The sequence below is a fragment of the Aulonocara stuartgranti genome (genome assembly GCF_965226115.1).
Source record: "Aulonocara stuartgranti genome assembly, chromosome: 13".
Lineage (NCBI taxonomy): Eukaryota > Metazoa > Chordata > Actinopteri > Cichliformes > Cichlidae > Aulonocara > Aulonocara stuartgranti.
The window spans coordinates 16,160,746-16,175,517 of record NC_138949.1 but is presented as its reverse complement, the minus strand read 5'-3'; the positions used below and the strand labels follow the sequence as shown (position 1 = coordinate 16,175,517).

At 40.0% G+C, this 14,772-nt stretch overlaps 1 protein-coding gene across 14 annotated transcripts in view; it reads right to left on the bottom strand.

Moving 5' to 3' along the window:
* Window positions 1-964: 964 nt before the first annotated feature.
* dst (dystonin) overlaps window positions 965-14,772 on the bottom strand; it is a 103,821-nt gene continuing 90,013 nt past the window's right edge. For 9 of the 14 annotated variants that reach the window (XM_082556441.1, XM_082556445.1, XM_082556453.1 and 6 more), the window contains 21 exons: window positions 14,360-14,515; window positions 13,810-14,016; window positions 13,433-13,552; window positions 12,733-12,902; window positions 12,494-12,653; window positions 11,763-11,957; window positions 11,548-11,676; window positions 11,048-11,191; window positions 10,570-10,758; window positions 10,315-10,444; window positions 9,959-10,122; window positions 9,709-9,871; window positions 9,470-9,624; window positions 9,314-9,388; window positions 9,096-9,113; window positions 6,163-6,280; window positions 5,466-5,531; window positions 3,215-3,405; window positions 2,856-2,966; window positions 2,180-2,306; window positions 965-2,062 (listed from right to left, as the gene is read on the bottom strand). In XM_082556441.1, coding sequence (XP_082412567.1) covers window positions 1,806-2,062; window positions 2,180-2,306; window positions 2,856-2,966; window positions 3,215-3,405; window positions 5,466-5,531; window positions 6,163-6,280; window positions 9,096-9,113; window positions 9,314-9,388; window positions 9,470-9,624; window positions 9,709-9,871; window positions 9,959-10,122; window positions 10,315-10,444; window positions 10,570-10,758; window positions 11,048-11,191; window positions 11,548-11,676; window positions 11,763-11,957; window positions 12,494-12,653; window positions 12,733-12,902; window positions 13,433-13,552; window positions 13,810-14,016; window positions 14,360-14,515 — 3,045 coding nt within the window. In that variant the 3' untranslated portion in view covers window positions 965-1,805. The remainder of the gene's footprint in view (window positions 2,063-2,179; window positions 2,307-2,855; window positions 2,967-3,214; window positions 3,406-5,465; window positions 5,532-6,162; window positions 6,281-9,095; window positions 9,114-9,313; window positions 9,389-9,469; window positions 9,625-9,708; window positions 9,872-9,958; window positions 10,123-10,314; window positions 10,445-10,569; window positions 10,759-11,047; window positions 11,192-11,547; window positions 11,677-11,762; window positions 11,958-12,493; window positions 12,654-12,732; window positions 12,903-13,432; window positions 13,553-13,809; window positions 14,017-14,359; window positions 14,516-14,772) is intronic. The other 5 variants (XM_082556448.1, XM_082556446.1, XM_082556450.1 and 2 more) reach the window with 4 other exon arrangements.

The window sequence follows — 14,772 nt, the reverse complement described above, 5'->3', positions numbered from 1 at the left end:
ATGTCCTCAGCTCAACAACCTGATATCATTTATTGCTTTTAAAACTTTCCTGCTACCTCCTTAAATTGTATTAAATGTAAAAGTTAAGAAAACTGTATGGAATATTAGAATTACTTACATATTCCTGTGAAGCTTCTGGGAGTTCCCGTTGATGGATCTTTCCCAGTTTCTGGTGTGTGGATTTAAACCGTTCTAAAGTGCCATCACAGGGCCGGTGTTTGAGCTGAGCAGGAGGATCATTCAATCACAGGATCCCTGAGAACCCCTGAGCTCCACTCCACCTTTGGTCCCCAGAGGATCCTTCTCTTCTCATACGTCAGCCAGACCTAAGACGACTAAACAGCCCTGCGTCACCACATTGAAGAGGTGCAGGCATACTTCATGCAAGTTAAAACTACTGAAATGATGCTTCAGTGTTGGAAACTAATCCTGTCCTTGAACTTTGATCAAAATTTTGATCAGTTATGCTAAAAAATAGTTGAATTTAGTGATTTGCCTTCGGAAAATCAGTTTCTCTGAGAGAAAGATGCAGTATGTCACAGCTAAACACAAGACGCTCTGCAAACATTCCATGTAGAAAAGATCACACCTTCAATCTAACCCGCCACTGCACCTAAACACTGCTGAATTATACTGCATACAATAAATACCTGCAACACATGAAAAAAAACCCCAAAAAAACAAAACATAAACTGTTCTGTTTTTGCTTAATAAAACAAGTTCCCATTTCCCAAGTTCTCCAGCTTATGTAAAAAAAAATTGACAGACAAACAGAGATGACGAGAAATATCCATCCAGTCTCTTTCACTTATCCAAATCAAGGTTGCGGGGAGGCCAGAGCCTATTCAGGGAAATCTTTCAGACAGCTATTGAGAGATTGGCTGGTGGTGTGACCAACATCAGAGCTACAGGGCCATTGTGAAGTTGCCCATGCAGCTAAAAATAACAGAGGAGACAGAGGCAATTCTGTGGTGCACACCAGTCTCTGGTGGCTTTCTGCAAGCAGGTTTATTACAAAGTAATGTTACAGTAACAATTTCAGCTCTACCGAAATTAACCATACATTGACATGGGTGCACAGAGAATGTCTACATGAAGTGGTACCTCTTCGAGGTCAGAGTACTCATTTGCTGTGAGGTGGTTAAACAAAAGACGGGCTGCAGCTGCTGACAAACGGGTACATAAAAGCATCATGGTTACGAGGTTTTTGCTACTTGTCTTAAATAGGGGTTTTCGAAGGCTTCTGCAGTGCTTAGTGGGGTTTATTGTAATATATTGCATTGCCCTTTAAATGCATGTTGGCAGTATAACATAGCACTTAAATAGATAATCGCAGTGTGTCAAACGGTACCATAATGCACCATCTACTCCAAACAAAAGCATACATAAATAATAGTACATTCAGTAACTCTTAGAGCACTATCCTGCATCTTTGCCCTTCATTAGTGTAGAAATGTTAGTTCGGCTTGATCATTCCCAGATTTTCTAGTGTTCATCAATCCTCTTCGGGATTTGCATAAATAAAAATAAAGTACAATAAAAACAATTTGACATATTTTCACAAAAAATAAAATACATTAAAAACAAATACACAAGGCCATTGACTTTCCATTCTCACAAAATATTAAACCATATTGCCTCTTAACAGAATATTTTACATCTTTGCAAGAATTTAAATAACACGTGACACATTTGCAGTCTTTTTTACTTTTTTTTCTTTAAGTTACACATCTCCAGTGTCCATTATGTGTTTAGGGTGCAAATAGCTCCTGGGTTTGTTGTTTGTTTGTTTTCAAGGCCACTGTCTATCGCTTCAATCCCTTGGCCAGTTTGCTTGTAGGGGTCATTCTTCTTTGAGGTGTGGGGATCTTAGAGGGTTTCCCTCCGTGTTGACGGGACGCGGAGCGTGGCGTCGCTCTGGCAGAGTCGCCGACCGTCTCGGAAACATCTGAGCACACGGATTGGATGTCTGAGATGTCAAAGTCGGAGGCGTCACTTCCTCTGCGACTGCTTCCTCTGCTTCCGGCTTTACTTCCTGGTCGGCTGGAATTTTTTCTCGATTCTAGAGAGATAAAATCGGGAAACACTTTAAGAAACACTGAAAAGGAATTCAAATTTACATGTGAATGCGATGGATAGATGTGGAGAAAAAGTTGCAAAGATGATGCTTTCTACTCACCACCTATTGCCTGCGTTCGAGCTTTTAGTACAGCAGCACTGATCAAGCTCCCTTCTTCACCTGACTGAAATCCTTTGCCGGACAGGTACCCAGGCAAACGCAATTTGCTGCCTTGAACCGCATTACTCTGCGAAAGAAACAAACTTTTATTAAAATGTAATCAGATGCAATTATTAGTAAAAAAAAATAGAAGACCAAATTTTTAAAAATAAAAGTCTTGAGTATGTATATGTAATAAAAATTAGTCTTAATTCTTATTTTTAAAAAAAGAAACATTTTAGTAAAATCATAATTTTTCCCATAACTGAGGTGTATCTGTCAGATGCAGTTAGTATGAATTCATGTACAGCAGAGCAATACGTCATTAGACATTAATGACATGCAGAGGCGACATATGAAGTTGTACATGATGTGGTGGTATAAAAAATAAAGGTTAGGAAAGAAAAGAGCTAGTGATTGAGCCAATTATTCAAGAAAAATAAAGGTTACAAACCCAAATAAAATCTAATAAGCTCATTTTGCATCTTCAAATCCAATGAAGTCAGAAATAAATCTACAAAAAGGCACTTTTTGCTTCTTCTTTTTTTTAATTTTTTTTTTTAAAGATTTTTCAATAGATTTCAGTTGGGTCATATATCTGAAGTGTTTCACATCATGTGCTGCATTATGACTATACCTCTGAGGATGAACCTTGGCTCCCAAAGGAGTCTGATGATTTAAGAGGAGTGGAGGGTTTGCTGTTTGTAAGCCATGGTTTATCATAATTGCGGGTTATGTGTTGGGGATTCTGGGGAACAACGGCAAATCAAAAGACAGAGAAATGGATTCACAAACTCAAAAACTATCAGGAACACTAGATGGAAGAAACACAGAAATCAAACAACAAAATGACCAAATTCTGCAAGGGTAATTAAAAAAAACAAAAACAAATTAAAAAGCAGATAAATGAGAGGAAAATCATGATGGTGGTGGAGAGGTTGGGGGTGAGACAGAATGAGGCAGCAGCCAGCTCTAATGGCAGATGTAGCCTCTCACCTTGGGTGTGCTGGTCGCTGCTGGGTTGATGGGGACGGGGAGGCTCTGACTGGAGGTGGATCTGTTGGGAGAAGCTCCTCGAGATGAAGGCCGAGACCTCCGGCCTCTGTAGCGGAAGCTTGCCATCACTTGAGTGGTTCCCTCTGGGAGGATGAACTTCTCTCGCAGCTCCACATTGGTCCTGCCTTTAGCTAAGAAAGACACTCAAAATGAGCCATGATGCACAAATACACCTGTCACTGTTATTTTTGTGTTAATGGTGATTAAGATGATGGTGAGTTAACAACCCACCCCCTCATTTCTTTATATTGTGCCAGAAAAATGGGAAAGAGATGCCGAGATTTATTAAAACATGCAGACTGAGAGTAAATGGGAAAACAGTATATGAGGCGAAGTCTGAACAATTCTAATGAGCTTTTATTCTTCAGCACAGTTTGAACTCTCTTATGAAAGGCTTCTTATAGTTTCTGATACTTAGTAGTCTTCAGGAATAGCTCTCCAATCTTACTGAAGGATATTCAAATTTCTTTTTTAGATGTTGGCTGCATTTTGTTGCACAATAATAATGTTGAGCTTCAGGCTCAAGGGAGCCCAATCCATGACAGACAGTGTTTCACTGTGAGCTCAGGATCACTGTCATCCTGTTAAATGACGCTGTTGTCAGTCAGATCCTCTCCAGATGGTATTGTATGTATGTGGATCCAAATCTAATGGTAGTTTTTTCTGTTCATGATTCCAACAATTTTGACAAGATCCCCGACACCACTGACTCCAAGCTCCAAACCACGACAGAACCCCACTGAGATTTACAGATTGCTGCAGACACTTACTGCTGTGTCTGTCCTGACTTCTTCAGTACATATTGATCACTATTTGAACCAAAAATTTCAAATTTAAATTTATCACTCCTTAAGACATGTTGCCACTTATTTTCAGTACAGTTCTTGCCTAATTTGGTGCGCATCAGCCTCTTCTCTGTTCCTTATTCTTAAAAATTGCATCCTGACAGCCACATGAGTTTTTGCAACAGGCTCTTAGTAACCAAGTACCTAAATATACCATTTAAAACTGGCTCTTTGCTAGATTGTCTGTTGTGTGTAGATAACACTGCGTAAAGTGCCTTGATTTATGTTTTAATGATTCACAGGACGGTGTTATTCATCTTAACAAACAAAAAGCATTCCTCTGATGCTGGTCAGAATAAAAATGAGTGAAAAAGCAGCCAATGTCCAAAGAAACATTTTGAAAGACCTCCAGAAACCCAGAAGAACTATTGCTCAAGACCACTTTCAAAAATTTACCAAACATTCTGGATCCTTCGATGCAAAATATAAAGAAATGAGGGGTGGCTCCAGACTTGTGCATGTCTTGTCGTGCACAACACTGCATGCTAAGCTGTATTCCCGGCTGTGTAGAAATCTGTTGCTTCTAACGGTAATATCATGAATTGGAAATTTACCAATGTATTTTTCTTATAATCATCACTGAACTACACAGCAATTTCCAGGCGACCCCAAAGAACAGACCAATGAAATGTTATCATGATGTGACTCAACAACAAAACAGCTCATGCAGTTTCATATCTCATCCATACTGTTGAACAGACGTCCAGTTCCTGTTGCAACGGTAGTGGAATAAGTGACAGCGAGAAAACTAAAATAAATCAAAGTGAGTCTAAACACTCTCACAAACCAAAGAAGAAGAATTATAGGAAACTAAACTACAGTGTATAAACTAAACAGTACGGTTACATTGAAAACAAACAGACCTGCATGCAGTTTTAAACACTAAGCCACCCTGTCAAACAAAGTAAATGGTGTAAGAAATACTGCTTCGGTTTTGTGGCGTGTGTTTCATAGAGGCAATGTAACCATTTTCCCCTATGAAGGAGCCTATACTACCAGGCAATACAGTCAGATAAGCACAGCTCGAACCCTGGACTGTAAAAAGAAGCTTGACTCAGAGCTCCCTATGACATGCGGCGCGAGTAAAATGAGCCAGTTTCATTGTGCTGAAGTGCTCGAAGGTGATGTGATTCCCACAAACAACTGCATGCATGAAAACCAGCCGCAGCTGAACGACAGCTGACTGCAGGTGGAGCCGGTTTCCGAGGATGACATTCTTTCACACTGAGCGCTCACACGCAGCTACAGTACGGCACACACCAGGACCAACACAAGCTCGGATGTGCAGACACACATACCACTGGTGGGTTCATGGAGCAAGGTGAGAAAGTTTGAGATTTGCCAACCTATAGGAGACTGAGTAATTGAAGAGTTTGATTCCGAGCGCAACATTTTGCTCCCGTGGTGATGCACTAGAAGAAATGTTCATGTTGAGCAGGAGGCGGGTTTAGTGGGAAAAACAGAAATTGATCATTAATACAGATGCTAGCAGAAACATGTCGGAGTACCAAAGCTAAATGTGGGTCGCATTATGGTATATATAAGTATATATGTAGGCAGCACTGTTAATAAAAATATGCTTACATATGAAATATATTTTTGACAGATGATTTAACTGTGTTATCTCATTCAAGCATTCAGTGTTGAGATAGCGGGAACAAAAGAAAATAAACTCATTTTAACCCTCAGAAAATTGCAGTATATTATGTAAAGATATAATATAATATAATATATTGCATGAATTATCGATATATGTGATATATCTTCTATTTTTAAGCTCCAAGTTGCCATTTCAAACAGGCCTATATAAATAGACATTGGACAGTAGTTACGTTTCATGTTTCAATAACTGAGCTAACATCACTGAATACACAGTAATCTTAATCCAGATCATCATCATCCTCCATGTGTGGGTAGTAAAAAACAATGATATACAATCAAATTCTTTCATCGCATGCGAACAAAGAAAGTGAAAGTCAGTACAACAGCTGACCTTTAAACAAAATTGGATCGTGACTCCTCAAAGTTAACCTTTGAACTCACCTCGACAGGGGTCATTCTTCACCAGAAACTCGTCCAGTGCCATCCAGCCTCCTCCCACCCGCACCATCACAGTGCTGCGCAAAATTCTCACAAGGCGAAGCTGCTGAGAGTCTCCAAACTGCGATGGGGGAAGGAAAATAGAGAGGGGAATGTGTGAAAAACCTGACCTTCCTGTGAGCACATCCACACTGCAGACCAGAAGCTGTGCAACACTGGAAACCAGAGTGGAATGAAGAGTTACATTTATTCCAGCTAATTATTTTAATTGTGGGGGAGCAGATGGCTTTCATCCAGATTATTTCACTGAGCTTCAAAAACGACCTGTCGGAAAAGATTCACATCTGCTTCTGGTTTCTCTTATATGTTGTACAGGTTTAAACACACACACGTAGACATACAATCATAAACACAAACAGATTTTGACACAAAAACATGAATTTTATCTTTTCATTCTCAGACACAACAGAACACAAATTACACAAAGGTCAATCCAACTTTTTTTTTTTCTACAAGCGTGTGCTATTGTTTTACTAGTTCTAGTTACTAGTTCTAGTTACTCATTGAGTTCATGCTACAGTGAACTGACTACTTCATAGTCATTGATTCATGTACTATACACTACAACTTGAAGTAGAGCCTGACTGATTTTGTTAGTTGATATTCATTTACTTCAGATATCCCATACAGGATATTGGTATCTGTGTAAATAAGACAATAAAATAATTACACAACATAACGTTCAAAAAGAGCTTTTTGTGACATTATCATGAATTTTGTGAAGCCCAAATGATTTTTACTGATACCCGTACCAATGATATTCCAATGGCCAATATATTTTTCTCTGTCATGCACAAAAAACCTCACATTGGTTATGTGAAGTTATTTATTTACATGCCCACCTCTGCTCGGAATGTTTTCAGAGCGCCCTCTGGTGGACACACATCAACACTCATAACATGGTTGAATGGTTATTTCTCCCGTCTCTTTTTTACTTTTTAATTTTCATTTATCAATCCCAATAAATGCTGATGCTGACAGATTAGCAAATAACGTTTTTTCCTTTAATCATATAATTTCATTTGTATTTTTAATTAGAGCTATCAGAATCAGCCTCAAAGCCATATCATCAGTCAGGCTCTACATTCATACCTGCTGCTGTTGAGGGTTAACTTAATATGAGATGTTGTAAAGCAGTAAATACATCAAACTTCACAGCTTTACAAACTTAACCAGCCTATTTTTTCCTCTCTTTTTTCAGTGATCACTGTGTAATTGTGGTTTCTGGTTGTAATGTCTATGTGTCTGGCTTTATCTCAGCAATGTAAGACTCCACTTTTACTGCAGAAGGAGCCTGTGAAGAAAAAAAAACACCATAACTGAAGGCACATGATTACACCACCAGGGGGCCCCAGTGTGTAATAATTTGACTTCATGTCACCTACCACACATAGCAGACATAGGAACAGTGAGCATGTTATGGGGAGAATGATTCAAGCTTTATGAGGGCATACCACACATGTCAGCCAGTTGGATGAGACCATGAGCATCAGGCACAAAAACGGAGTTTGCAATTACAGCGTGCATGCTTTCTGTCAAAATCAACATCACATTCTGATCAAACGCACAAACATCAATCTCCTACAATCCAGCACTTTGTTGCACTTTCTACAGCTACAAATACTCAGGATGCATTGACACTGATGCAGATCCAATGCAGCTAGCTCCAAATGGCACACATGAGGAATGGTTCAAATCACTTCTGTCTAAATCCACCACCACAGTGTGACACGCAGACATGACCAAACACTGATGACGGTCCACTAACTTCCTATTATCATATGGTATCTCTTTAACTGATAACAAAAATCCTGCACTTGTATGATTATCATAATGATTTAATGCCACTGGTGAGTCTAGTGATCAAATACATTAAAGGTGATGATGATCTGGAGTAAAAGGAGGCACAAGAAACAGCTTAAGAATAACCATTTACCAGAATACAGCTTTCCAAAACTGCAACGTGTAGGTGGGGGGTAAGATTTTGATTTTCCCTGTTTGCTATTGTCTCATCGCCGATTAAGGAGTCATGTAAGCAGTGAACCAGACCAAACTGTCAAAAGAATTATTTTTAATTTATTGTTGTGTGATAACAATAATACAAACTAGTTCATAAAGCATCACTAACGCCCCTATCCCCTCTCACTGACCCCTCAGTAATGACCTTTTTCCGACATGCAGGTTGCCAGCACATATTAACAAAGTAAGAGAAGTGAAAAGCAACGTGTTCATTGAAATCATCAAAGTTGCCCAAATAATGTAATAAATAGTGTCAGCCAGTGCTGAGGTAAATCATTCCCATGACACTGAAGCACCAAAGGCAAGCACACAGAAAGCATTATTGTATGCCCAGCAGATGAATTTATGCCCATGAACCAGTAAAATATGGGCTGAAATGGTACTGGCACGCCAATATTGCATTTTCTGAAACTCAAAAGCAGATATACAGATATATATATATATATATAGAAACATTAATTGCACTAATTATAACGCAAATAAGTCTTATTTCCCCCCAAAAAACATAACCTATGTGAAAAGAACAAATTTAGATTGGACATAAACGTCGACTGCCATAAAACTTGAAAGCATGCTTCTTTCATTTACTCATTTTAAATCAGATTTAGAGTTATGTGTGAAGCTACCATAAATTCTCAGACCAAACACACATCTCAGGCCAGTGTTAAATAAAGTTAGATTAAATCAACAGGCCATAGACTTTTTTTATTTCTACTTCTGAGTTCCAGAACATCTGAGAACATCAGCCAGGAATCTGGGCAGAAAGTGTTAATTGGACAGCAAACGTGGTAAACGAAAAAAGGACGCAAGGCTCGATAAGGCACAGAAGAGAAGGAGGGAAAGAAAAGAGGATGTACCTGATTTCCAAGGTAGAACTGGTGATGTGAGGAACAATAAAAAATATAAAAAGGTTAGCACACAGTCGCACTTTTGTCATCATGTTCAACACTTACCTTTAACAAGAGTATTCCCTGAAAAGTCTTTTATTTTAAATTATTTCATAACCATGTCACAGCTTGTATTGCTTAAAAAAATTTCACTGTTAGAGAAGCCAAACACATAAAAATGTGCTTACCCGGTATTTATTGGCACCAATTTGCTCCACCTGGAATCGTTTTGGACATTTGCACTTCGCCACTTGGCGCGTGACCTGCGAACGCATCATTTTTTTTAATTAAGCGACGCCTCACATTTGAAAATGTGAAATTAATGCCGCAGGCGTTCTTATTACCTCGTCCTCAATTTTGTCAGCATCTGTTAGTGGTTTGTAAGCGTCTTTGTTGGGATGTAGAGCTGCTACAAACTCGTAGTAGTCAATGTAGCCGTCACCGTCTCTGTCAAAGATGTCTGCCACGGCGCTCATCTCCAGACGACTTGTTGGGAATTCTGTTGAAGAGACACTGAGTGTTGCAAAAAGGAGCATTTTGTTCAGCGGTGTAGATGTTTTTCAGCTTTGAGTCTGACACTTACTGGAGGAGAGGATGCCTTCTATGAACTCCTGTCGCGTCACTTTGCCGTCTTGGTCTTTGTCAATGCGGCGGAAGAAGTCCATGACGCGAGACTTTTTATGGTTCATCCAGCGCATGTAACGTTTCCGCCACACATCAAAGTCAAAGTTGGCAAATTCTTTCAGCTGAGCAGATAAAGAAAGAAAGGTCAACATTAATAACTAAAAAGCTAGAAATTTGCAGAAAAATGTCTGCAGATTTTGCTAGATTACCTCCTCCAGTCTGTCCAAAGCATCATTGAGTTTCCTCCTTCTGTCCAAAGCCAGCAGCCACACGTGCTGCCACTTGGTCACCAGCAGGTTAACCCGTGGGTTCTTTGTTTCAATGGGAGCTTGTGTTGATGACGCATACATCGCTTGCGTGGGAGAACGTTTTCCTGTAAGGGAAAGACAAAAAACTTTAAAATGACTGTGTTTCCACCATATAATCAGGAGGAATGCATTCACACTGACATCATTCCAGGTGCTAAAATGGGCAAATTGAGGATGTCGTGTCACCCTGAAGTGATTCAGAGCATGGCCAGATGGCTCGGGTCATACTCTATGAGGAACAGTGATTGGATACATACTTCCAGCTCTTCCTTTGTCCAACACGGGGATCTGAGACTGGATCTGGGGCTCCGCAGCAGCCTTCCTTTTGTGTGTCTTGGTGATTTTGTCAACATCTGGTTGCTTCCTGGTCATTTCCTCCATGAATGCCTGCAGGGGGCGAGCAGCAGTAAACTACTGTTAACTGAATGCCCACGCAATCATTAAAATATGGAATTAAAAAAAAAACGAAAGTTATAAAATTTGATTTATTATCATTTGCTTTTTTGATGTACCTGGTGTTCTGCTATGAGGTTTTTGACCTCCTCGATCTCCTGAGGGAGTGGCTCCTTATCCTTGTCGTTGAGGTTGGTCTCAGCCCACTGTAGCCACGTCAGAAGATTTTCCAGCAGCTCCTGAGTAGCTAGCAGCTCAGTGAGGGCTGTGGCCAGTCGCTGCTGGTGCTGTCTGGCCCAAGCCTGCACCTGTGTAACAGCAGTAATACACTTATATTACTAATAACTAAATTAATTTCAGATACACTGAAATCAAGTTAACTGCACACAACTTGATTTTGTTTACCTGCTAAGATGAATCATTATTACTTTTTTTTATATAATGACTATCCATAGTAACTTTTTCTCTGATTTTTTGAGTGCTATAAAGAGTTTCTGATCCAACCCTTGTTAAAATGAGTAATTCTTCCTTATTTTAATTTATCAAAATAGGTTAATGTGTTCTGTCAAACCTGAAGGTATGAAACAGTGGACTGACCTCTTCAAAGCGGGCTTTAATGATGGTGTTCCAGTGCTTGATGGTTGTGATAGAGTCTGGATGGCAGATGCTGAGAATGGCCTCCCCCATACTGGCCGCTTTATTTAGAGCCACTCGCTTTTCTTCCAGTTTTTTCATGAACACCTTTAAAAGAATTTTTTTTTTAAATTGAAAAAGCGTTGGGATTCGAAACTATCCCATCCCATATCTAAAAATAAAAACAAAACATTGCTCATACTTGGTTTAAAACCGGAGCAGAGCCCAGTAATTCTAATCAGATGACCTCATAGTTAAGAAAAATATTTTTGGCACTGAAAGCAGCATGCCATCTACTTTTAGACAGGCTGCAATTACAGAGTCAGGATCTTAACTGTTTATTCAAGCAAAGTATTGGCAACGTGTTTTATTTCTTTAATAAAGCAACAAAAATATGAAACAACTTAAGACATAAAAGTTTTTTTCTGAAATAAAAAAAAGCAGAATCATTTGCATTGCTTTACCTTGTGTTGTTCGATAAGCGCTCGCAGAGCTTCTTCATCGTCGGGCAAGCTGCCATGGAAGCGCAAACTTTGCTCTGCCTCAGCTAGCCACTCCAGCAGGATGTGAACAGCAGAGTGAAATTCTTCAGCCTGCAGTGGGAGAAGACGCATATGTCAGGCTAACATACTTTACTTACCTTCTACCTTGTGATTGTTTGGAGTACTGTCAGGAATACCTGGCCCAAAGCCTGCTCCAGCCGGGTCTGCTTAGACACAGACAGGTTGCACACCGTCTCCCAGCGCGTGCTCAGCTCCAGCATCTGGACTTTGACCCAGGAGGAGTCATCGTGAGTGTTCTCAATCAGCTCCCTGGCTGAACGTTTGAGGGCCTGGACGCTTACCGTCCGCTTTCCCAACTCCTTCTGAAAAACCTGCAGTAACGAGACATTTGAGGACACAGTCAGCCAAAATATTAACAATATCCAGTTTTTTAAATGACAAATTCTTAAATTAATTTTAAACATTATTTCAAAAAACATCTTTTTGTCTCTATTTCACAGCTGGCCCAATGACAAGAAGCATAAAACAGGGTGCTTTTAGTATCTGTTGTCCTCTTACTTCAATAAAATGCTAACACAAAGAATGTTATTAATATAATATTAATAATGAGTAAGGAAAAACACACCAGCATCAATTTTCAAAGCTTTGCTCAATACACAACCCGAAAGAAAACAGACTCTCAATGAGAAAGTAATACAATGCCTCCCCTTTTGTTGTTTTAATGTATTGTCTATCCCCCGTGTTAGTTTAAGATTCTTTCGTCTTGTATTGTGTTAGGAATGATAAAAGGTTTGGGCGTGGCAGCAGTGAAAGGTTTCACTTGATTTCTGCCACTAACGTCAGCAACAAATGGGCCAATCAACAAAACAAAGGGATCCTGGGTCTTCGGTGTGGTGCTGTTCTCTACCTTGTGGTTGTCTATCAGGTTGAGAACCAGGTCTATGTCTCCATGTACGGGCTGGTCCTCAGCCAGCTGAGGTTCCACCCTGTACAACCAGTCAATAAGAGCCTGGAGAGCATCTGTAAACTGGCCGGAGAACAACAAGGCCTCTTCCAGCTTGTTTTGTCTGCAGAACAGAACAAAATATTCACAGTGAGGCTGTTTAGCAGAATGAAATACAACCCTCATTGGGAGAAAATCCTCACCTTTCCACTGACTTCCCACAAACAGTGTCCCATTTGTCCCTCAGTTCACTCAGCATGTCGTCCAGCTTCTGTCTGTCATCCTGTAGAGTGGTCTTGTCTTTCAAGGCCCGTCCTGTTCGAGTGGTGGTATCATACACAGAGTGTTTGCTGCCAAGAGCTTTCTGGAACTCCTGCACGATGGGGAAAAAAAAGGAAAAATAATATACACAACCCCCAAGTGGTCCGGTTTAGTGGACTCATAATGCCTCTATCTTCAAATGGAAACAGCAAATCATCTCAAGAGATTTTATTATTATTACTACTGGCATGTCAAACAGTATCTTAATCTGCGTGTGGTGTGTGCTTTTTGTGATTAAGAATACAGTCTTCAGCGAGAAGAACAAAAAGGAGGTCAAAACTCAAGAGCTCTTGCTCCATAGAGATTAAATGTATCCAAAAGCTAGGGCAGCCTTAAAACATTTGGTCCATTCAGGGATTATGACAAGATTAGCACAATCTCCCAGCATAACACCACAAACACAACAATAGTCAACAGCAATGTAAGCATTTGGATTCTACTGACTCTGTAATTTCAAATAACAGATCCCATTTTCAAATTCCAGCTCTGGTGTTTCAGATATTTCTGTTTAATGAATGAAACGTTTTTTGTAGATGTTGCTCCATGTCTCTGGCTGTGTTAACACATTTTTCTCTCAGTTACCTTGTGCTGTGCCAGCTGTGTCTTGATTTTATCGGGATCATTGGCAATTTCCACTTCAGAGTCCAGAGTCTTCTCAGATTCATCTAACCACTCCATCAGTTTATTGAAATTTTCATGGAACTAATGAAAAATTAAGAACAAAAAACAGTGTAAAGCATTTTAAAAACAGGTATGAGTTCACTAGATTTATGGCAGAGCCCTGCTTAATGTTAGCATGATTGGAGCAGAAGGGCCCTATAATTCAGAAAGTTCTGTAATAGGCTGCAGAAAGAATAAGAAACAGGTTTAATATCCTATTTCCAGAGCTTTCCAATGATAATAAAAAGTCCTGATGTCATGCCTGTTCAAACTCAGCATAAATATTCACAGAACAGTACCTGCTTCGCCCTCTTCCTGGCGTCGTCCAGTAGACGACCCCGCTCAACAGACCTCTGCACCAGCTTCTCCCAGCGCCCTTGCACGCTGAGCAGCAGGTTCTTTATCAGGACCACATCCTGTTTCTGGCTGAAGTACTTCAGATGTGTGCCCGTCTTGTCCAGTTCAATAATGTGTTCTCTGTGGGAGTTTACCTCCGTCACAAACATCTGCACAGACACAATGCGAGGGAGAAAAGGGAAAGGATTCAGGCCAGATGTTCTAACAATAAAAAAGGAATAAAGGTTTTTCAACTGACAGCAGAGGAAATGTAAGTCATGTGGGTAATGTGCTAATGAGCTCTGTTCTCAAGGATAATACAGATGCCATTAAGTCATTGTTGGCTTTAAGACAAAGCAGAATGATGAGCTGGTAATCATGAACCGGTAATCAGGGTACTAATAATTTTAATTTCTCACCGACTCAATAAGACTACTAGACGTTACCGCAGTAATGTCTAGTAATCAAGCAAAGTTGGACCAGAAGGCCTGTCCTCCACGTGCAAAGACGTACCTTATGCTCATCTATCTGAAACATGATGGTCTCCAGTATGAGGGAAGCGGGCGAAACTGTGTTCAGCGTCTGCTCTGCTTGGGTTAGCCAGTTGATGAAATCTTGCAGGGAGTTGTGGAAATCTGTAGCCACAGTCAAAGCTTCTTCTAGTTTCACCTGTGGAGACGAAACGTTAAAAAAACTGAAGTAATACTGGACAAAAATCAAAGAGCGCTATCCTGTTTATAACACATGTGCATTGTTTAGCGGTGTAAAGTATCTCTGGTTGTTATAGCAACAGATAAAGAGGGCACTGCGGGGGATACAATTGCACTTCAACAGTGCCAAACATGACCTCTATTTAAAGAGAGGAAGTTAATATATCTGGAGGGGACTGATGGCTGAGGCATCATGAGGTTTTAATTGAGTAAAGG